We start from the raw sequence: 24,950 nt of genomic DNA, 5'->3' as shown, positions 1-24,950 counted from the left end.
TCAATAAATAAAGGTAATAGATTTTTTTAAAAGTATGGGCAGGCACTGGGAATCAAACCCGGGTCCTCTGGCATTGCAGGCGAGCATTCTTGCCTGCTGAGCCACTGTGGCCCGCTCCGATAATAGATTTTTAAAAGTCCTTAAAAAGCCTCATCTTGAATGTTTCTGATAGGCCTGCTACACTTCCTTCAAGGCTCTCTGCAGAAGCAGATTAGTGAACAACTGATCTGACCATTTTTGACAGTTTTCCAAGTCATTGTATTGTAAGAGGTGTGGGATGGAGAGTTTCTCTAAAGGTGGACCATAAACATTGTCAAATGAAAGAAACTTAAGTTTATGCAAAAGGCACATTTTGGATCCTTGCTTACACCATCAACAAACTTCTATTTCTGAAATTATGGAATCGACACTGGACACAACTTCATGGAAGGCATGTGAAAAGTGTACATACTAATCTCAATAATTAGATTAAAAACCTATTCTAAATGTATTTGGATTATTATGCATGCAGTGTATCTTAGAATCAATATGGTCTAGAGTTTTTCCCATGAGCTTTGAAGTCGGACAGACCTGGGTTTGTATCCATGCTTCACCATTTTCTAGCCATGTGACCTTTATCAAGTTAAGTTCTTTAATCTCTCTGATCCTCAAAATTTTTCTGTAAAGCAGAGATAGTAACAGACTTATCTTATAGGATTGTTGTGAGAATTAGAGATCACAGGTCCCACCTACCTATACTGTTAACAATTATGGCTCAATTGCAAGTGTGGAAAAGATGTCCAACTCAAAATATTGGTAGCTATAAATCAAGAGGTAGGTACCACATAGTTTGATTTTTTTCAAACCAGCATAAAGTATAAGGACTAAATTTTCTAAATCCTCTAAATTATATTTGGTAAATGAAGAGCCAGTTAAAACCAGATGATTGAAGTGACTATGACAGCATTTTAATAAGATAACATACTCATTTAACACAGCCTTTATTTTCTGTTGCAAAACAAAATTTCCAGGAAACAAAAGAAAATACTTATAATGGTTGGGTACAAATGAAATAAAAATCACAGTTTCAAAGAACCAAAACAAGACAGCTGTCAAGTCAGGTCACTTGGTTTACCAAAAAAAAAAAAAAAAGTTAATTTCAAAAAGGACTAAAAATAAGTTTAACAATATTCTATATAATGCTACATTCCCCAATTAAGAAAGGAGAGTTCACATAAACAACTAAATGTTAAGTGTAGAGGAGTGCCTGAAATTCTGCGTACTCAATAGTAAATTATGCATGAAAGTTTATTAACTGCATAAACTTCCTGAGTGGCTCCCATGCTGCACTAGGTCTACATGCTTAGTATTCATATCAAACAAATTACAGACCTTGAACAACTGCACTTTCCGATTAGTCACTATTTCTGCTGAGGGTATGCTCTGGACCACAAACCTCAATCTCAACCCTTAAATTATAGTGGAAAAGAAATGCAATCAATAATAATAATGATTTAAAAAAATTATAAAGACGACTAGCACGCATTTAGGAGTTTATTTTACACTGGCAAATATTTTTCTCAGAGCCCAGTTTCTCTTTTCCCTTCTTGCTTGACTTTTTTAGCCTTTTTCTGTGAGGTTTTTTTTTTTTTTTTTAATTAAAAGAAAACTTTCCAGAATGGGAGCTGCTGGTTTGTACACTCTTCTAGCTATCTCAGTTGGAAATAACTTTAGTGCAACCTAGTTACTATCTCCTTCCTACACTGGTCAAGGTCCCTGACAAATGTTTCCATTCATTTATCATATACAAAGACTATTTCCAGAGTTCTATAACAATTTCATGTTAATCCCACTTCAAAGGATTTTACCAAGTCTAAGTGTTAACCATTTTATAGTCTGGATTGGCTTTTAAAGTATATTTCAATTCTAGAAATTACATTTGTCGAATCAATGGCCTTTTCTACATTCCTCTCCATTTTCTGGCTCATCTTTTAAACAAAGAGGGGGGAACAAGTCTCCAGTAAACTAAATATTCAAAAATAATGAATAATCTATTCTAAAAAAATGGCTTGCACACCACCTCAAATGCTTGAAATTTTTATGAACCAAATAAAAGATTAAATAACTGAATCCCAGACTTACGGCAAATATAGCTCAGGAATGCACTTATGGGTAATGACTGAAATATAGTATTTACTAACATTAAATATCCTTTACTGTTACAGAGTAAATATGTGAAACAAGAAACAGTTGTAAACTAACAAACATTTTCTGACTTTTCAGGAAACAAAAACAGGAATGTATCATTTTAATAGCACAAAAAAGACAGCAAAGAAGAAAATCAATGCCTTCTTAAACTTTAGAGATCGAATAAGCAGTTATATAAAACTCTTACCACCAACTACAGTTCAGCTAGAAGCATACAGACATTTTAAGATAACAAAATATCATTGCAAATATGTCTACTAGTATACTAATATGTTGAATGACAGGCCATTGCTGTAAAGTTTGTCAAACATTTCACCGTGGTAGTTAAAGCAATTTCAACCCATAGCCCTTTAGGCACACAGACAAAAAAATGCATCTCTAATAAAAAATGCAAAGTTACAGGCACTGGACTGTCTAATTTAGGTGCTTTCTTACCATTTATTTATTTTATAACTAACTCCTACAACTAAGTCCCATATTGCCACCAGCTGGATTTATGTTCTCTGCTCTCTATCCCCAACCCCCCAAAGCTTATTTCACAGAGGCACATGGCTCTCGCCACTTACGTTGGTGGCAGAGTGATGATCCCTCTCATCTCAAACTCTTAATTAGTACTAGGACAAAGAGGCAGGCCAGGTTTATACCTGAAAAATACTGAGATCAAGGCAAAAAAGCAAGTTTCACAGGCAGCTTGTGCACCCCAAAACAGCACTGAAAACGAGGTAGATAAACAAAAGTAAGTGAACTGGAATTAAATCTGGGGTTCTAAAATGATACATCCCATCATACTTATGTAACACGCCACACTCAATCCAAAAATCACAGCGGAAAAGTGCCTTTTCAACTTTCACAGATAATTTTGCTGTCAAACCATTAGAATTCATGCTTGATATAAAATTGGCAAGGTAGGGATCAACAACAGAATGGATATTTGTTATATTACAGCAAATTACCTTATTAGAGGTTCAAGACTACTACAAATATACATAGGGTTATTTTCATTAGATTTACACCAATACTGGTTTCATATTCTTATGATGTTATTATATCCAACTTCACAGACATAGCAGCAGGTACTTCATGATGAAATGCTCACATTGCCACATATGGAGATACAGTACTATTCATCAGTCTTGCACTTTGAGCAGTAAACACGGTAGCTGGACATACAGACTATGTCTCAAATAAAGTTTACAAGCAGGATGGTTAAGTACGACCTTTTTATCTTCTATAACAAGTAAAATGAAAAGGACAGGTTTGTGTCTTTTTTTGGAAATGGATAGAAGGCCCATTTTACATAGTAGGCTCTTTGTTAAGTAAGAAGGGAATTTCTGAGCTTTACCTTGAGTCAATTACTTCTGGGGAGAAAAAGTTCCATGTACCTCAGCAAGGATGAAAATAGCACTAATATATGATATAGCAAAATAAGGAAATAATGCAAAACCCCTAGATCGAACACTAGCCAATATTTATAGTCAAAAGTGACTATAATCTGAATCTACCATATCAGTTATGGGAAAATATAATTTAAATTAAATCCTACAATTATGTGAATAACACTGTTTTCCTCATTTCTGCACAAACTCAAGTTTTTTCTGTATTTTTAAACTTAAACACATTATATATACATAATGTATGCATAACATGTATGTTAACCCAATTACTGCAGTCACCATGGAGACAGCAGTACACTATTCACCATCTTCAAATTTTAGACTACTTTTCTTTCCAGCAAAAACCTGAAAAGATTCTAAATATCATAAGGCACTGCAAAAGTCTGCAGGCAAACAAGAATGATGAATTACACATAAAACAGAGATGGTGACAAAATGCAGGAAATATAATTAGAATAGCCATTAATAAGGGTAATTGGGCATGTTTTCCATGGAGGCTTTTTCATCCTGGAGTACGCTGGTTAAAAAAGATTGTAACTACAGAAGGGGGTCTTAAAACCTGCAGTATTTCCACTTTATAGGCCGTATGTCTAACACAAAATCAACTCTTATAATGAAACACAAGCATTTTAAAGAATTATGGATTTTAGGAGCATTTTTTATAATACACATGGAAAACACTGCAATGCAAGCATTTGCCACCACACTAATGCCCTAAAATCACTTTAACTTGCAAACCAATACTGAAGAAGAAATTTGAGGAATTTTTACATTAGATTTGGAAACACTCATCTAAAACAGAGTATATTTTATGAAAAGAAGCTGTGGCTCTTATCAACAGCCAGTCTCAAAATGCTGCCCTAATTGCCCAAATGTTAGCAGCAGAATTATCATGATGGAGGGTGTGATCCTCAGGTACGCAATATAAGATGAAGGGTATTTAATGTCACAAAGTAGACTGTGCATAAAAAAATAGTAAACCCATTAAGTTTTCCTCATTACCTGGCAAGCCATGGGGCTCAATTCTTATAGAAATATGGAGGAAAATCTGTTAAAAGAAATGTTAGATGACAATTTCTAATGTTTACCAGTAGACACAACTCCTAATTGTTAAATGTGTACTAGAAATGACCTTGAAATCTTCAGAGTAGAAAGTAAGTAGCTTAAACATGTATACTTGGTAGTTGATAAACAGCATTTAAGAATTCTATTTAAGAATTCTATTTGGGTATAACAGACTGAGCATTAGGTGACTCTGTGGCCAGCCTTTTAAGATTATTACATTTAACCTTGTTGAAAATCAAAAGTGTACATTTTGACATTGCCTCCCCTCCTCCCAAAACTGGATAAAACCCAGTAAAGTGCAACTTGACAGTGATCTCTCTCAGATTCTAAAGAGGCTGCCAAAATCATCTAAGATCTAAAATCATCTAAGATGCTATAGATACTAACAAGAAATTATAACTAAAAAAAAAAAAAGGTAATCCAAAAAAAGCTAAGGACAATTTAAATAGTATCCTTCGAGGGTCTATCTTACTGCAGGACAGTGTATACCCCACATCTCTTAAACCCTGTAAAGCCAGTGTTTCATGTATAAGTCTCAAAAATTATTGTGTCAAGTAAATTTCAGTTCAGAAGAATGGATCAATAGAACTGAAACTTGAATCCCCTTTGTTAGGAATACAGTGATACCCCCATAATGAGATTCATATAAACTGTACTATATCCCATGCAAAAGAATGTAAGCCATACCAGTGCCTCTCAGATGCTCAAAAATAATGTAGTGTGCATTTGAAAAACAAAGAAATAGCTGCTTCATCCTCAAAGATGCTTTGAATTACTACCAAAATCCTAAAGCAGCTATCGTCACTGCGGAATCAAGGAACTGCTACAGTTCTGTTTTTTTCCTTTCCTTCCGCCTCGCCCCAAACAAGGCATCACTTCCATTGCTGTGACGACCGGAAGAAAATCACATTTAAAAGGGTTCATGTTCTGTATTGGTTGACAAAGTTATTCTAATTTTATATACCAAAATGTTTCCTGCAGCAAGTTACCTTGCCTGCTGTGAAAGGTAAACTTAAGATAAACATGTGAAGAATCCCTTAAGACTCCAGCTGTTGGAGAGTCTCACTTCCACATCTGGGAAGAATAAATTTAAATAATTTTACACATTTTAAAGAAAAGTATATTCGAGCTGCAGATAGCAGCAGTAAAAAATGAGGGTTTCTCAGCAATGCATGGAAAGTGTCCTGGAAATGGTAATGCTTGAGCCAAGCTTATTAAAGCATTCTGAACAGTATTTTTAAAAAATCAAGTATCAAAGAGGATAGGATTTGAAGTGAAAAATCATTCCTGTGTGCAATGTTCTATGTACAAACTGCACATTTCTACAGAATGATGAGCTGTACCAAATACCAGACTGGAACAACAACAACAAAAAATAAAGTTGAAAGTAAACTCAAATCAGGGAATTTATGGCAGAACCCAAGAAGAAACTTTAATATCTTAGGTATTCCAAAAATGATTCTGAAAATAAATCCCTTTTCTTCATCATCTACTCTGATTCATTTGGGACCGGGAGGGATGGTTGCTGGATTCTGTACTGCTGAAGTGGTAAATGGCTGCAAATTCATCCCTGGCTGGAATGGCCCTACAGACTGGGTAGGAATTACTACAGACTGTTGTATTGCTCCTGGAATTCCTACCCACTGTACTGGATACCCTGTCCCTCCCATAGCATTATACTGACAAACATGGGGCATTCCATATGATGATAATGGCCCAGGAAATGAAGGGAGTGAGAGTCCTTGTGGCAAGGAAGTTGGGACAGCTCCACGGATTTGAGATAGAGAAGAAATCCATGTTGATGTGTAGCCCATAGTAGATGGAGTATTCTAACAAAAACAAAAATAAAAACAAAAGATCAGTTTATTTAGTATATACTTTTACCCACCTATATTCCTTCCTATTCTTTTTGGCTTACGACACCCCCCCTCCCAACTACTTTCTCACCCCCCTCCCCCACCACCCAACGCCATTACTACTATGGATGGCTACCATTTTTGGAGCACCTTTATGTGTGTTAAGCATAGTTACATACATTATCTCATTTCATCTTTATAACTACCCTACAAGATCAGCATTTTCAGAATGTTCAAAATTAATAACTCACCCAACACAAGTAAGAAAGTTAGTAGTGAGTTGAGGATTTTAACACAGTTCCAAACCCCAATGCCCAAGCCTTGTTCATATTTTAGTCCCTTCTTTCCTCATACTTGTACTACCCTTCTATTTTTTCCTTCTGCTAGCTCCAAGCATTCTCTTGTGTAGTGCCTCAGACAAGAATAGCCTATCATTTGGGAGGGGGGTATGATTTATTTTATTTTAAATCTTCTTCAACAGTGGCTCAAAATTGTTATAATGAATTAATTATGCCCATCTATAATCTTTAGCATTTAATCAGTAGTCAAAATCATTTGTTAAATCCTAACTTCTCAGTTAAACTCCTCCCTCCCATTTGATCATTCTCTCAATCTTCAGGGATATCTGGGCAATGACCTATCTAACTTCTTCATGCTGAAAAGGGGTGCTGACATTATGGGGTAGAGGAATGAAACTGGCTGATGTTCTCAGAGAGACTGGTACCTCTGGGTTTCAGGGCTTATCTGGCTTGGGAACAATCTGGAGGTTTTAAATTTCTGGAAAAATAAACTTATTAAGTAAAACTTTTACAGAGTCTTAGATAGAGCACAGGGTACTCTTTAGGGCTTTCAGGATTACTGTTGGTTGGGGTTTGGCATACTGTGGCAATTTGCAATACCTGGCTGAAGCTTACATAAGAGTAACCTCCTGAATGACTTCTCAACTCTATCTGAAATCTCCCAGCCACTGAAAGTTTATTTTGTTTCACTTCTTTTCCCCTGTTTGTTCAAGAAGACATTGTCAATCCCAATGATGCCAGGGCCAGGCTCATCCCTGGGAGCCATATCCCATGTTGCCAGGGAACCTTATATACCTGGAAGTCATGTCCCACATAAGGGAGAGGGTCGTGAGTTTATTTTCAGGGTTTGGCTTAGAGAGAGAGAGAGAGAGGCCACATCTAAGCAACAAAAGAGGTTCTCTGGGGGTGACTCTTAGACATAATTTTAAGTAGGCTCAGCTTCACCATTTTAGAAATAAATTTCAAAACAGTACACCTCAAGATCAAGGGAGGAATAGCCCATCTTACTACATAATTCTTTGCCATTTAGTGTGGCAGAGTGGAAAAAGCTTGGCATATAGTAGATGCTCAATAAACGTTACCCCTCTGCCCCAACCCCCTTCTATTCAACATCTTAAAATCTGACATTTCTGTCGTATTTTTGGAAATTTAAACTCAAGACAAAGAAATAATTACGTATTTGACAATATGGAGAAAATATATTCCTGCCTGACTCCTTTTATCATATTATATTGTGAAGATGCATATGTATTGAGATTACCAAAGTCTTACATGCATGGTAATAATAAGTCTAATGGAATTAAATAATTCTCATTGAAAGGGGAGCAGTCATGCTAACACCCTCTCAACTAAAACTTTCAAACTAAAGTTAGGGTAAAGGGCTTTAGCTTGATTCAAGAATGAATAAGAATCTCTCTTATGATGAAAAATCATTTATTTAAAGGTCAGCAATTTCTTCTTCATATCAGTGTTTTCATTCTGTTAGAGTAAAATTAAATTTAATACTGCTGATTCAAAATAGCACATATAGTAGGATTTCAGTTTTATAAAATTATTTCCATCCATCCATATACTGACATAGAAAGACATCTGAAATGATGTTTATCTAGAATTAACGGCAATTATATTTTTTTGTACTTTTCTGCATTGACTAAATTTCTAAAATGAGAATGTATTATTTTAAAAATAATGACAACATGATTTTTATTTTTTTAAGACTAAATAAGAGAGGACTTGTGACAATTAATCTTCCCTTCAATATTTCAAAAGCATCTGAGATTCAAATGCCCCCAAACTAAATGTACCACCTTCCATAACAAAACACATTGTCTGCTCATGTTACTCACCTCAGTGACTGGTATACTGAAATGGTATATAGTTATGCAGGCCAGAAACCTAAGTCTTGACACCTCCCTTCCACCATATATCCATTCCATCACCAAAGCGTGACCATTTTATCTCAAACATTTCTTAGAATCTGTTCACTGCTCTTTATCTCCACTTCCTTTTATCTGGACTACTATAGCTAACTATTAACTGGTCTACCAACATCTACCCTTATCCCCCACTAATCCTTTATTCTTACTTCAGTCAGAGAGATGTTTTCAAAACCAAATCTGATCATGTCAATCAGATAGTTTCAGTAACTATCCATCTTCCTTAAAATAAAGACAAAGCTCCTTACCATTATCAATTTTAAGACCCTATCTACCTCCTCAGATTCATGTCACAAGCTACTCCTCATTCTATTCACTTAAGCCCAGCTGGCCTACTTTCACCGCCTTTAGCCCTTTCTACAGGGCCTTGCATATGCTGTTTTTACTGCTTGGAATCATATTCCCCCATTTTTCACCTAGTTAACACCTTCTTATCCTTCAGATCTCTGCTCAATCATTACTTTCTCAGTGGAGTTTTCCTGGACCTCTCTTTACTAGGTCAAATCCAACCTACTGAATGGTATACTGTATCTCTCTTTGTAGATATTATTACAGTTGCAATTTTATTTACGCATCTGTTAATGTTTAACTGTCCCATCAGAGTATATTCCAGGAGGATAGTGACCAAATTTGTTCTTGCTTATCAAGTGCCTAGCAGAGTACTTAGCACATAGTAAAAGGGTGATCAAAAAGTAACTGAATGAGGGCAGGCCACCATGGCTCAGCAGGCAAGGACGCTTGCCTGCCATGCCAGAGGGCCCGGGTTCAATTCCCGGTGCCTGCCCATGTTAAAAAAAAAAAAAAAAAAGTAACTGAGTGAGCAAAAATTTCTAAGTAAGGCTACAGAACAGTAACAAGCAAAATCATCAGATAATGAGATGGGCTCTTCACACGGAGATACAACAAACAGAACCTAAAAATACAAAAATTGTTACCATATATAGGGTAGCTACTATGTGCTGAGCACTTTATAGATACTTTCTTATTTAATCCTTATAGCAATCTTGCAGTGCAGGTATTATCCCTGTTTTAAAGACATGGAAAATGAAGCACAGGGAGATCAAGTGACTTGTCTTAAGTCATACAACTAGCAAATGGCTGAGCTGGGATTAGAACTCAAGCTTCTTTAAAGACCCTCACCATTTTTATTCATACTTAACTTTCTGCTAACTCTGCCACCAAACATCCCGTTATACTGCCATAAACCACCCTCCTATTAGTGAACAAAAGACTTCATTCATACATTATTCAGAGGGTCTCTGGCAGTACAAATGCATTTATCCCTTGAAATTTGCCCCAAAGGCTTCCAAATTTACAATGTTGATACTACCCGTATATAAAATGGCACCAGGAGAAAGATGAATATACCAAGTCCAAGCTTGGAAAATCCAGGATTTTGAAAATTCTTATTTAACATTAACAATAAATTTATTTTCAGACTTTCTCTTTCACACTATATATCTATCTATATACACACATGTATACAAATATAGGAGACACACAGATTCATCTCTTTCAATTATGAGTTCTGATTCTAAAGCCCTGATTTCATATTAATAGACTTACTCATTTTGAAAAATACTTACTTAAAAATTCTAACACAGAAAAGTACAAAATAAAATAAAGGCCAAATTCTGCTATCCAGCATTTCGTTAGTGACTTTTCATATTTCTTTCTACAAATATACATATATCTAATGCATATAATTTTATGTAAACTATATATATAATTTTACATAAATTATACTATATATTGTCTTCTATAAGCCTGCCTTCTTCCCACTCCAGAATGCACTGTGGACATCTTTCTACTGTTAAATTGCATTTATACTCGATTAATGCTACATGCAATAACCAGGCATCTGGTCCATGAACTTAAGATACCTCTTATAATATTTTAGCTTAAAGAGCTTTAAAATTCATCTTCATACTGAACAAATAAGACAATCTATTAGGTCTAAGAGTACTGATGTGCAATAGAGGATTGTTTTTCCTCAAAACTCAAACACTTTGCATCATAAGATTGAATGACTCTTCATTCCAGATGCTTTCTTCTTTGATACTTGATATTTTTATTCCATGTACAACAGTCTAAAACAAGGGTCAGCAAAACCATGGTGTACCACCTGTTTTTGTAAATCAAGTTTTATTGGAACAAAGCTACATCCATTTGTTTATATATCATTAATGGCTGCTTTTGTACTACAATTGAGAGTTGAATAGTTACAACCATATGGCTTGAACAGTCTAAAACATTTACTGTCTAGCCCTTTCCCAGAAGAAGTTTGCTGACCCCTGGTTTAGTAACAGTGAATCTAGACAAGGGTAAAAGTCTCTACGTTATCAAGTTATACCATTCTTTCATACTGACTGTAATGACAAGAGGTATACAATTATAAGCCTAACTGAATCAACTTCTATAGTTTTAGTTCTTATAAATTAAAAAGATTAGATACACACAACTTACTTCATATATTTTGTTCCAGTTGTCTGTCTCTGATTTGTGTTGACTCTGTTTAAGTTGGTTTAAACTTGGTTTAATAAGAGAATTTCCTACTGTTTCCTTTGTCCAATTGTCTACCAGTCTGTGTAAGTCATCTGTGAACATTCCTTTTTTACTGGCTGGAGACTGCTGGCATGATGCTGTATTAGTCTCCACACATGGTGGATCTATAAGGAAAAAAAATAGGGAAACCATGAAATGGAATTAGTACTGATTAAGTTGATATTCCTCTTTGGCCAGCAATGTAGTTAACAGAACATGTGGGGTACAGATAGGGCAACTACATTCTAATTTACGTAGGACAGTCCTACTTTAAAGCTGTTGTCCAGGAGTAATTACTTAACACCACCCCTTTCAAAAGTATCCTCTTGTTTGGATGGCAAATTATGATATATGGTCATCTTATATGTAAGTTCATGAGTGAAAAGTCAGCAGAATTACAGACTATAGAGAGATTGGATCTCTTTTGGAACTCAGTTAAAAGCACTATCCCCAGAACACAAGTCAATATTTTGTCCAATTCTGCAGCAACCTAAAAAGGTTTCTATTCTCAATGTGTGGTGGCTATCTGATTTCACTCAGAACTCAGCTAAGATGTGGGTGGAAAGTTACAGAGTATACCCTGAGGAAATTACTGAATTTGTAAACTGTAGCAAATTCAGCTACCAGAGGTTGTGCTTTCAGTTGGGGCAAACCCGAGCATGGTCTAGAATTAAAAAGGAATTCTGGGAGAACTAAATGACTATAGGACACTTTGAAAACCTCTGACATATTCATAGGGAATCTAAAAATCTGCACATGTTTGGGAAAGTCAGGTAAAATCAAAAGATGTCTTATAAACTGTCTGAAATTTGAAGGCATGCCTTCTCAAAGAGTTATTCTTGGTAAAGTCATAAGGCAAGGCATTTAAGGAAAACTCCTGACCAACCATTGGCTCACCAGAAAATTGTACTGACCCAGGCGTGAACCCTAGGAAACTAGGCTTAAAAATAAAAACAAGAAGTTAAAAAACTAACAGTAATAGAGAACTCAGTAGCTACACACTGCAGGGAATACAGAATATACAAAATTAGCCCAGTAAAATCACTAAATAAATAAGCAGCAATAGGAAAAGCAACAAGAAACAAACAAAAACCAAACCATGGCAGGTAGAGAAATCTGAACCAGAGTTGTTACAATATATTACCCATAATATCCAGTTTTTAACAAAAAATAGGAGACCTGGAACGTTACTTTCCACATACACATATTAAAAGAGGAACCAACAAAAAATGTCCCGGAGGTGGCTTAGAATTTGGACTTTAAATCAACTCTTATAAATATATTCAAAGAACTTAAGAAAACCACACTTAAAAGTGGAAGCAAAGTTTGACAATGATGTCTCACCAAATATACACTATCAATAAATAAATCAAATAAATTGAATTTTTAAAAAAAGAAAATCTACAGTTGAAAAGTACAGTAACTAAAATGAAAAATTCACCAGAGAGGCTCAACAACATTTGAGCTGGCAAAACAAAGAACAAGCAATAGAGAAATCCACTCTGAGGAACAGGAAGAAAAACAAATGAAGGACAATGAACAAAGAGACCTGAGGGTCACCATCAAGCATAGCAAGATATGCATAATGGGAATTCCAAAAGGAAAAGGGAAATAGAAGGGTACACAAAAAATATATATTAAGAAATAATGGCCATTGATTGTACACCATGTGTGGAATGTTTGTATGTTAAGAATGTTTCTGTTTGCATGCAGTTTTGTCAATAAGAATATAAAAAAAATAACCAAAAACTTCCTGAATTTGATGAAAAATGTTAGTCTATATATTCAAGAAGCTAATGAACTACAACTAGAATAAACTCAATTGGATATACACCTAGACACATCACAGTCAAACTGACAGAAATAAAAGACATAAAGAAAATCTTGAAAGGACTAAGAGAAAAACATCACATATAATGGACCCCAATAAAATTAATAGTTGACTTCTCATCAGATACCACAGAAGCCAGAAGACAATGGGAGAACATCTTCAAGGAGTTAAAAAAGACTGTCAAACAAGAATTCCACATATAACTAAACCCTCTTTCAAGAATAAAGTAGAAATGAAAACTGCTCCTTTCTAGATAAACAAAAATGGGAAATACATCATTAGCAGACCTGATTTCATAAAATACTAAAGGGAGTCCTTCAAAGGCAAAGGAAAGACACTAGAGAGTAACTCAAATCCACATGAAGAAATAAACAGCACTGGTAATGCTAACTATATAGGTAAATATAATATACAATATAAATATCCTTCTTTAAAAATTCTGTTCTTCTAATTTAAATATAACCACATAAAGCAATAATTATTAAACTGTGTTGATGGGCTTATAGGTTCAAAGATATAATTCAAATGACAATAGTTCAGAGAAGGTGGGAGGGAACTTACATATATTAGAGAAAAATTGTTGTATACGATTGAAATTAAGTTAGTATTAATCTGAACTTGATTAAATCGCTGTAAATTAAAGAGACTGATTATAATTCTCAGGGCAAGCACATGAAAATAACTAAAAATTATAAAGTAAAAGAGATAACAAGGGAATTTAAATGTTATACTAGAAAATATCTAACATAAAAGAAGGCAGGAATTGAGTAACAGAGGAACAAAAAAGACATGATATATACAGAAAACAATAAGAAAAATGGCTGGCATAAATCTTACCTAATACATAATTACATAAAATGGAAATGAATTAAACATCTCAAGGAAAAAGCAGGAGATTGGCAGAATCCCTAGGAAAAAAACATGAACTAACCATATGCGTCTACAAGAAACACAGTTCAGATTCAAAGAAATATATATTTTAAAAGTAAAAGGACGAATCAAGAGGCTCTTCTGGAGGCTACTCTTATGCAAGCTTCAGCTAAATATTGCTATTTACCATGGTTTGCCACACCAAAACCAAAACCATACCTGTCAACCCTACAGAACACCTAGGGCTTTATCTGAGATTCTGCAAAAGGTCCATGGACTCAGATGGGTTCCTAGGCCACATAAGTCCTGATACCCAGAGGGGCCAGACTCTCCAGAACATCAACTAGTTCCATTCCCCTATTTCATATTAGCGACAGTCCTTTCTAACATGAAAAAGTTAGACTGGGCACAGCCCTAATACACCTAATGACTGGAAGAAAGATCAAAGGAGAAGGTGGAATTATACACAGAAGTTAGGATTTAACATATGAGTATGACTGCTGATTCACTATTCTGATATTTTTTTAGTCTCCAGTGTCTTAGAGCAGCTAGAAAGAAAAACCTAAAATTGTGAAACTGTAACCTATAGGAAACTGAAATCTGTTCTATAATTGTTGTAGTGTGCTTTAAAATGTATTGGTTTTTTTTGTATTTTTTCCCAATGAAAAATAAAAGTAAAAGGATGGAGAAGGATCAAGGGAGAAGGAGGGAGCTGTATCAAAGATAGGATTTTACAAATAAGTGTGTAATAATACTTTAAAATAAGTATTATTTTACAAATAAGTGAATCATTATTATACTGACTTTTCTTTTTAATTTTCAGTGTCTTAGAGCAGCTAGAAGGAAAAACCTGAAATAGTAGAACTGTAACCTATACCATAATTTGAAATTTATCACTTTTTAAAAATATGTTATATTTCACAATAAAAAATGTTTTAAAAAAGTAAAAGGATGAAAAATATGTACCATGCAAATAGTAACCAAAAGAGCTTTAATAGCTTACAAAGAAGAAACAAAATAAACTTTAAGACCAAATTTTTTATAAGATGCAAAGAAGGACATTTTAAAATGATAAAAGTTTCAATTCATCAAGCTATAATAATAAACATATATAAACCAAGCCCCCAAATACATGAAACAAATACTGACAAAAGTGAACAAGAATTAGAAAATTCAACAATAATAGTCAAAGATTAATGCTCTACTTTCAATAATGGGTAGAACAACTAGGCAGAAGATCAACAAGAAAATAGAAGATTTGAAGAACACTATAAAACAACTACTCCTAACAGACAGGTATAGAATGCTCCACTCCCAAAAGGCAAAATACACAAGTGCAAAGGGAAGTCTTCAGAAAGACCATATGCTAGGCCATGAAACAAACATCAATAATATTAAAAGGATTGTATTCATGGACAGTATTTGCTTCAACCACAATGGAATAAAATTAGAAATCACTGAAGGAAGGAAATTTGGGAAATTCACAAATAGGTGAAAATTAAACAATACACTCGTAAATGACCAACAGTTCAAAGAAGAACTCACTAGGAAAATTAGGACAATTCTGACATGAATGAAAATGAAAACATAAATTACCAAAACTTATAAGCAGCAGCTAAACAAAATCTAGAGGAAAATTATGGCTGTAAATGCCCTCAAATCAATAACCTAATATTCTACCTTCAGAAATTTAAAAAAAGGGAAAACTAAACTCAAAGCCAAGTAGAAAAAAGGAAATAATAAACATCAGAGCAGAAACACATGAAATAGAGAATAGAGAAGGAATAGAGAAAATCAAAGAAACCAACAGCTGGTACCTTTGAAAAGATCAACAAAATCAATGAGCCATTAGTTAGACTGACCAAGACAACACAGAGAAGATATTTATATGTATTTATAACTTGTTCCTCTGGATGGATCATCATTCCCTGTTTCTTTACCTGTCATAATAGTTTGTTGTACATTGTATATTTTAATGTTGTGATGTGTTAATTCTGGGATTTAGTCCCTGAGCCGTCTGTTCCTTAAGTTTGTATCTAGCTAGTGATATGCCAGAGATTTCTGAATGCCAAAAACTAACAAAAACAAATCAAAGTAAAAGTACCTCTCCCTCTTTGCAAATTCAGCTGTTGTTCTTCTTTGGTGCTTAGACTTCCTGTGAAGATCAGCTCAAGGAGAATAGGAAATTCAGGATCCTCTCTGTCTTATCTGAGCCTGTATGAAGACTGCTTCTTGTCCTGGGCTTGTACTAGAACTTGAATACCTCCTCTACTTCCTTTGAAACAGACATTTACCCCTTCCCGAGTTCTCAATTGTATGGCTTAATGCAGGTAGTCTTTGCCCCAGGCCACATCAACTTAATTATTTCTTTCACTGTTTGAACAGTCTACAAAACTGCTTCTCTGTCTTCAGGACAAATTCTGGGAGGATAAGCCTGAGACAAGAGTTCTTCAGGCTTCCACCTGATAGACTGGCATTGACCTACAGACATCCTAGGACACAGGGGTTACTATATTCCGTCTGGAACAGGGCCAGGGACCCACAGTGGGAGGGTAGGCTTGCTCTACACCATGCAGGAACAGGGGTGGGGGAGGATCCAGCAAGGGCACCAGGAGGTTTGCCTACCATTTTTCAAGCTGCTTTTTCTTGATTCAGCACTTGCTCAGTTAAAGTAACCCTGTAAATGTTTTCCAGAATTTTGAGGAAGACGGCTCTGCGTGTTTCTGCCCCTTTTTCAAAGATTCTATTGGGGGATGTTACCCAGGAGTGTCTTATGCCACCATCTTGGTTGTTCAGAATCTGGCCTCATCTTAATAGGATCTTTGACAATTCCATTTACAAATGAGTTCACACACATAAGACTGGAGAACAGAACTTAGGTATGTCTTTGTGGGGAACATAATTCAATTTATCACACCAGCATTTCTTGATACCAAAACCAGAATGACAGTGCTCCAAATAAACCAAATCAAACAAACAAAAAAAAGAATGAAAATATAGACCAATAATCCTCATGAACTTAGATCAAAAATATTTTATAAAATATTAGTAAATTTAATGTAGGAATATATAAGAGAAATGATAAACTGAAAAAATAGGGTTTAATTTGGGAATGCAAGGCTGGCTTACTATAAAAAATTTAATCAATGTCATCATCATATGAACAATCTAAAGAAGAAAAGTCTCATGAATTTATTAACTGACACAGAAAAGCAAAAGACAAAATTCAATAGCCAGTCATGATAAACCTCTCAGAAACTAGAAATAAAACAGAATTTTCTCAAATCAATAAAGGGCAACTACAAATAATTTACAGCTACCATACTTAATAGTCAAAGACTGAAGGCTTTCCCCTTAACAATGGGAATAAGTCAAGGACATCCAATCTCAGCACTATTCAACATCATATTGGAAGTCTTATCCAGTACAGTAAAACAAGAAAAATAAATAAAAGGCATACAAATTGGAAAGCAAAGATACAAACTGTCTCTATCCATAGATGAAATATATTGTATATGCAGAAAATCCCAAAGAATCTACAAGAAAACTCCTAGAACAAATAAGTGAGTTTATAGCAATATCTTAGGGTCCAAGGTCAATATGCAAAAATTAATCATATTTCTATATACTAGCAATGTATAATTGGAAACCAAATTAAAAAAAAAAACATTTATAATTTCCCTTCCTCCACCCCAAACAAAAAAAGCCCTTATGTATAAATATAACAAAATATGTACTGGATCTGCATACTGGAAAACATAAAAATCTGATAAAGGAAATCAAAGAATACCTTTAAAATGAAGAGACATCCCATGTTTATTGATTGGAAGACTCAATATAGTAAAAATGTCAATTCTTCCCAAATTTATATATAAATTTAATGTAATTCAAATCAAACTTCCAGGAGATTTTTGTAGATAGAGTCAAGCTGAATTTAAAATTTCTATGAATAGGCAAAGGAACTAGAATCCTTAAAACAATTTTCAAAGAAGAATAAAATTGGAGGGATCATAATACCTGATTATAATAATATCAATTTAGGGACTTAGAAAAAAGCTACTGTAAATCAAGATAGTGTGGTATTGATGAAAGGATAGACACATAAATCAGTGGATCAGAATGAAAAAGTTCAGAAATAGGCGCATACATATGGCCAATTCCTTCTTGACAAAAATCCAAAAGCAATTCAATGGAGAAAGGATAGTCTGTTTAATAAATAGTAATGGAACAATTGAACATCCAAATTCAAAAAAAGAACCACCCTCAAAACCTCACACCTTATACAGAAATTAACATAAAATGTGTCATAGATTCAAATGTAATACATAAACTATAAAACTTTTAGAGGAAAAGCTTTGTGACCTGGTATTAGGCAGAGTTTTAAAATATTATACCAGCATCATGACACATCAAAGAAACATTTGATAATTTGTACTTTATTAAAATTATACTTTGTGTGTCAATAACACTGTTAAGAGAATGAAAAGACAAGCTATAGACTAGGAGAAAATCACATATGCAAGTCACATATGCAAAAAAGGATTTATATCCAAAATATATAAAAACCTCTCAAAATACATAAGAAAACCAATACCCTAATTTTTTTAAATTGCAAAAAATGTTAACTTTGAGGAAAATAGTTTAAAGGGTACGTGGGATCTCTCTGTGTTATTTCTTCAACTGCATGCAAATCCACATTATTTCAATAAAAATTTCAGTTAAAAATAAAACATGGTACAACAAAAATGAGAAAAGTTTTTAAGAGACATGTCACCAAAGAGGATATACAGATGGCAAATAAGCACGAGGAAAAAATATTCAGCATTAAGAGAAATAATGAAAATGAAAACCACCATGATAAACTATTACATACCTATTAGATCGGCTAAAATAAAGAACACTGAGGATACCAAGTGCTAAAGAGGATACAGAGAAACTGTATGTATGGTACATTGCTGGTGGGAATGGAAAATGATACAATTGCTCAGGAAACAATTTGGCAGCTTCTTAAAAATTTTAAATCCACATACTGTATGACTCAGCCATCCCACTTCTGGATATTTTTTCCCAAGTGAATTGAAAACTTACATTCACAGAAAACCATACAGCTTTATTTGTAAAAATTCAAAACAGGAACAACCCAAATGTCCTTCAACAGGTGAGTAACTGTGATAACATCTATACTATGGAATATTATTCAGCATTATAAAGGAGCTTTTGTAATACAAAATGACTTGAGGAATCCCAAAAGAATTATGCTGAATGAAAGAAGCCAATCTAAAAGCTTACATGCTACACTGATTTAATTTTTATGACATTCTTGAAAAGTGTTAACTACAGTGATGGAGAACTGATCTGTGGTTAGCAGTGAGTAGGGATGGGGCATGGTACTTTAAAGTGTTAGCATGAGGGAGATTTGGGGGGATGGTGATACTGTTCTGTATCCTGACTGTGGTGGTAGTTTCGTGAACGTATACATATGTGATAGTTAATTTCATGTGTTAACTTGACTAGGTTATGTCGTCCTGTTATTTAGTCAAACATGCACCGGCCTGATTGTTAATTGTGAGGGTATTTCATAGATGGATTTGCACTTCTAGTCAGTTGGTTTCATCTACAATGAACTAAAGAGATTGCCTTCAGCAATGAGGAGAGTTTCCTCACCCAATCTGTTGGCAGTCTTGAAGCCAGAACTGAGGATTTCAGAAGTCAGAAAGAATTCCTGTCTCTACATCAGCAAGCACACATCTGCTAGGGAATTTACTTCATCTTCTTCAGAGTTTCCAACTTGCACCCTGCCCTATGGTTTGCCAATTCACGTGGGGAGCCAATTCCTATAATAAATATCTTCATATATATATCCTGTTCATTCTGTTTCTCTGAAGAGCTCTATTATGACATGCGTTTAATTCATGGAACTTTTCTCTTATGAATGTCAAGTTAATATATGATGATTTAAAAAATAACTCCTTTTTAAAAAACTTCCTATACAGCTTTATTCAAAAGAAATTTATTACGTGTTTTTAAAGAGTAGAGAGATGTCACTCTTGACCCATCCTAAATCTCTTGCCAAAGAAAAATGCCTCACCCGCCCCACAGCATTTCTTAAGTGGTAGCAAGTTTGTTTTTACCATGAGATGTCATGGCTCTGGCATGGCTGGTTAGAATGAGGCAGGCACCTGACTGGAAAACAGAATATCCATAGGCTGGGCAATGGCCTCTGACTCATTTCCCGGTGAAAAAGATTAACAGGGGCAGTTACATTTTCTATCTCTGGAATCTGACTAACTCCAATTAAACATGGATCTGAAAGTGAAATAATGCTTTGGAATCATAAAAAACCAAAACCATCTGAAAGCTGAAGTTATGGGGAAGGAGAAACTAAACATAAAAGAGGAAGTCATTTGGTAACAAAATCAAATACAGTATAGCTGTTAATGGTAGAGCACTAGACTAAAGCTCCACAGGCTTGTGCTATTAAATCCCCAAATTGCCTTCAATAAAAGTCTACCATTCACCCCTGTCTTTGCAAGGATTATCCAAATCACAGGTCCTTTTCTTGAGTTCTGCATTAGTTTTTCTTTTTTTTTTTTTTACATGGGCAGGCACTGGGAATCGAACCTGGGTCCTCTGGCATGGCAGGCGAGCATTCTTGCCTGGTGAGCCACCATGGCCCGCCCTGCATTAGTTTTCTTTTGCGGGTATAGCAAACTACCACAAACTTAGTGGTTTAAAAAAACACAAATTTATTCTCTTATAATTCTGGAGGTCACAAGTCTCTGACAGATTACATTAGGCTAAAATCAAGGTGTCAGCAGGAATGTCTTCCATCTGGAAGCTCTAGAGGAGAATCAATTCACCTGTCTTTTCCAGCTTTTAGAAGCTGCTTGTATTCCTTGCTTCATGGCCCTCTTTCTACATTTTTGAAGTCAGTAATATTGCATCTCTCTAACTCACATTCCCTCCTCACATCTTTTCTTTGCTGCTCACTTTCATCTCCCTCTTTTACTTTTAAGGACACCTGTGATTACCTTGGGCGTTACCTGCATAATCCAGGATACTCTTCCTATTTTAAACTCAGCTGATTAGCAGCCATAATCCCATCTGTAACTTTAATTCCCTTTGCCATGTAACCTAATATGGTCACATGTTCCAGGTATTAGACATGGACATCTTTTGGGGGGGCATTAGTCTGTCTATCACAAGTTCTATTGATATATATATAGAGACTTAACAGTCTACTCTCAACCCCCACCTTGACTGGGCAGATGTAACCAAAGAAGCCTGACCTGATTAACAATGTCTTTCTTTATTGGTTAAGTAGAGATTGACCCTCTATTAAAAGTCAAAGAAGTGCCATTTCTCATTTTCTTATTACAAAATAAAGATCTCTTAATTCAGACAGAACATGAGTGTATGTTTAAGATTACCTTTGTGACCAACAAACTCTAAATGCTAGACCTGAAGTTTCATTGACCACATTTCAGACATTATTTTGGAGATTGATAATAGGTTTCCAACTATTTGTTTTCCAAATGAAAACATAAAACAAACTCATATGCTTATGCAAATCTATCATCTGTCATTGCTACTATTTCATAAAAAAACAGAAAGTACCAAAAAACAGAATAGAATCTCAGAATAATCTGCCTTCTTTAAATCATTTTGGTTTAATTAAAAGCAAATTATGGGCAGACCACAGTGGCTCAGCAGGCAGAGTTCTTGCCTGCCATGCCAGAGAGCTGGGTTCGATTCCTGGTGCCTGCCCATGGTAAAAAAAAAACAATAAACAAATTATACCATTACGGTTTTTAGAATTTTGCTGATCTTTTGACCAGGCTTTTTTAAAATCACTTTTATGACTGATTTACCTGTAGCATCTAAGCCACTGTCCCCATGTGTCAAGGACTGGGGACGGCTACGAAGTTTGCTTTTGAAAGATCTTGGTCGACGCGGTGATGTAGGTGGCACAGGAACCTTAGATGATTGAGTTTTGCTGTCTTTAATTAACCGAAGGCGTTCATAAAGCTCCTGTAGCTCCTTATTCTGCTGGGTTTGAAGATTTACCACCTCCTGAATGTGTCTGAATGAAAATCATGCAGAAAGCATTTTATTGGCACTGGCACCATACAGATGAGCCAAGAAATTCTATACCAGTACATGGAAAGATTAACAAGAAATTTAAGTGAAGAATATGGAAACACTGGAGAGTATTTTCACAATTTTAGGATGGGAAATGCTTTCCTAAGTATTACACTAATAAGGTATATCAAAAAATGTGAGTAAATTTAACAAGAACAATTTCTTACAACTTCAATACAATGAAAGACGATAAATCAAAACTTAAATCGTGTTAATGCTATGAACCCTTTCTTTATTATATGTTGCAAATATAAACAGAAAGAAAATATTCACAACACATAATAAAGGGTTAATGTTCAGAATATATAAACAGTTCCTAAAAATCAGTAAGAAAAATAAATATTATAGAAAAAAGGGCAAAGACTGTGAAAAGGCAATTCCAATGAGGACAAATAACTAATAAACGAGATGATGTCCAACCTTACTAATAACCAATCAGAAGTAATTTTTAAAAACTTTAAATTCATCTGATTGGAAATAAAAGGATTGATGAGATACAGTTCAGTGTTTTAAGGTGTCGAAAAACAGGCACTTTTATATATTTTTGTTTGGAGTGAAAAATTGTATTAGTTACATGGGAAAACAATTTTAGCAGCATCTATTTATCTGAAATATGCACAATTTTTAAACCCAGCAACCCCACAAAAATACATAGGTATGTTAAACTATAAGGATTTTCACTTCAGCAACATCTACATAAACAAAACATAGGAAACAACCAAAATGTCCATTAAAGCAAAAATCATATATTTGTAAATGCATAGAAAAATGACTGAGAAGATATATGCCAAATAGTTCACAGTAGTTGTTTCTGAGAATTGTGATTGGGGCATAAGAAATGTGAGGTTTATTGTTTCCTTTTCTATTGTAGTGTTTGCATCTCTTCCTATGAATCACTTTCGTAATAATAATCTTAGAAATACCCAGATATTTATGCAAAAAAGACAGTAGTTAATTCATACTGACTTAGGGCTAAAAACTCATTTTTCCATATGGGCCTACAGGACTATAATCCTTAGAAATATCACCCTGGGGTTTAAAAAAACTTTGAAAATATTAAAATGAAAAAGAAGACTGAAGACAGAACAAAATAAATTATTTTTAAAGATCCCTTCATGAGGTTATGAAAATCCATGTCTCACATCTTGGTCATCTATAAAGCCATCAGTCTTAAGGAACAGTTTAAAAGAAGCAATAACAAAAAGCATTAAAGAATAGCGATAGGGTGCACAGATGGTTCATGGTAGAATGCTCGCCTTCCATGTGGGAGACTCGGGTTCTGTTCCCAGACCATGTTACCCCTCCCCCGAAAAAAGTTATGGATTATTGATATAAAAAATAATAAACCACTTTAACAATAAATTTTTATTATAAAAGTATCAGTGTACACATAGTGCATAGTTTTTAGCATATAGTTAAATCAAGCCTGCATCTTAAGTTTTTTTCTGTATTAAGTACAACATCAACTCTAGTGATAAATGTTTAAAGTATACATTCACAATTTTTCCAGGCTGAAATTAAAAGGGGTACACATTATGTCTTTTAAAAATATGATCCTTTATTTGAAAATGAAAACAACTGAAACAAGTTGGAGAGAAAACAGTATTACACTTATCTGTCACTAGAATAATAATTTGTTTCTTTCCTCTTCTGGGCAAGGCCTTAAAAACAATAGGGGAAAAAAACTAGGAAATCTCTAAGGATTTTAACCAGTTTGAGTTTGAAATACTCAAATGTAGCATGCAATTGGAGCCTTATCAAAACACATAGGAATCTAGTTAAAGTCCACTTTTCCCCTACCTATATAGATTTTTATTTCCTCCCTCATTCTACCTGCTTTTACAAGTTGTTCAAGACCAGAACAGGGCAGAAATTCTTTAAAGCATAAGAAACACTCAAAAATTGTGAAAGCTGGTCTAGACTTTTGAAAGTAATGGCATGGGGTTATTGATAGGAAGTTTGTAAATAATTTACAGGAATAGCCATATAATTGAATACTATGGAGTTGAAAAAAGAATGATATAGATGTAGTGAAAAGGTGAAAAACTAAAATGCAAAAAAGTTTAAAATATGCTACAATTTGTGGGAAAAGAGAATAAAATATGTATGCATTTATTTGTATATACACAGACTAACTGGACATAAAAAACAGGTAATATTGTTTGCCTTTAAGGAAACAAACTGGGTGCCTAGAGTAGAAGCGTTGAGAGAGACTACTTTGTTATTCTTTCCTATCTTTTGAATTTTGAACAACATGAATAAAGTCAGGAAGAATTCAGTAAATAATACTAATTTCTTAAAAACATGATGTAGTTTATAAAACTAAATATAAAAACAGCATTCCTATGTGACAAAATATATTACCACAGTAATACTTGTAAAGGTTAAGGACCTCAGACACCAAAGTACAAGCTTAATCTTGGAGGTATCTTACCTTTTCCTACAGAAGAATGTAGGAATCTATCTATGAATGTATAAATTAGTCTTTTACCTATCAAATGTGAAATTATATAACATATATAATTAAAAAAGCAATGAAATCTAAAAACAAAAGTCCTGAAGGATAAGGATTGAAAAGTTCAACAAAAAAATCATATTGGTAAATAACCAATTATAATTGACTGTCACGCTAGGAAAACATTTTAATGTGAGGATTTTAACACTCATAAATGTCTAGCATTTAAATGCCATTTTAGATTTCTGTGTATTTTTCAATCATAAAAAGTTTTCAATCATTAAAATGTCACCAATCCTAAATATTTAGCTACCAAATATTAAATTCTACTAAACCCAGGGCAACCATATTTGTAGCAAGAACAGAAACA

General features: G+C 34.4%; 1 protein-coding gene across 8 annotated transcripts in view; it reads right to left on the bottom strand.

Moving 5' to 3' along the window:
* Positions 1 to 925: 925 nt before the first annotated feature.
* The window catches only part of WNK3 (WNK lysine deficient protein kinase 3), a 168,558-nt gene continuing 144,533 nt past the window's right edge, over positions 926 to 24,950 (bottom strand). For all 8 annotated transcript variants that reach the window (XM_077145630.1, XM_077145632.1, XM_077145631.1 and 5 more), the window contains 3 exons: positions 21,855 to 22,066; positions 11,205 to 11,407; positions 926 to 6,475 (listed from right to left, as the gene is read on the bottom strand). In XM_077145630.1, coding sequence (XP_077001745.1) covers positions 6,146 to 6,475; positions 11,205 to 11,407; positions 21,855 to 22,066 — 745 coding nt within the window. In that variant the 3' untranslated portion in view covers positions 926 to 6,145. The remainder of the gene's footprint in view (positions 6,476 to 11,204; positions 11,408 to 21,854; positions 22,067 to 24,950) is intronic.

Source organism: Tamandua tetradactyla, chromosome X, assembly GCF_023851605.1.
Source record: "Tamandua tetradactyla isolate mTamTet1 chromosome X, mTamTet1.pri, whole genome shotgun sequence".
Lineage (NCBI taxonomy): Eukaryota > Metazoa > Chordata > Mammalia > Pilosa > Myrmecophagidae > Tamandua > Tamandua tetradactyla.
Note: the sequence above shows the minus strand (reverse complement) of the source record. Positions and strands in the feature narration are given on the sequence as shown.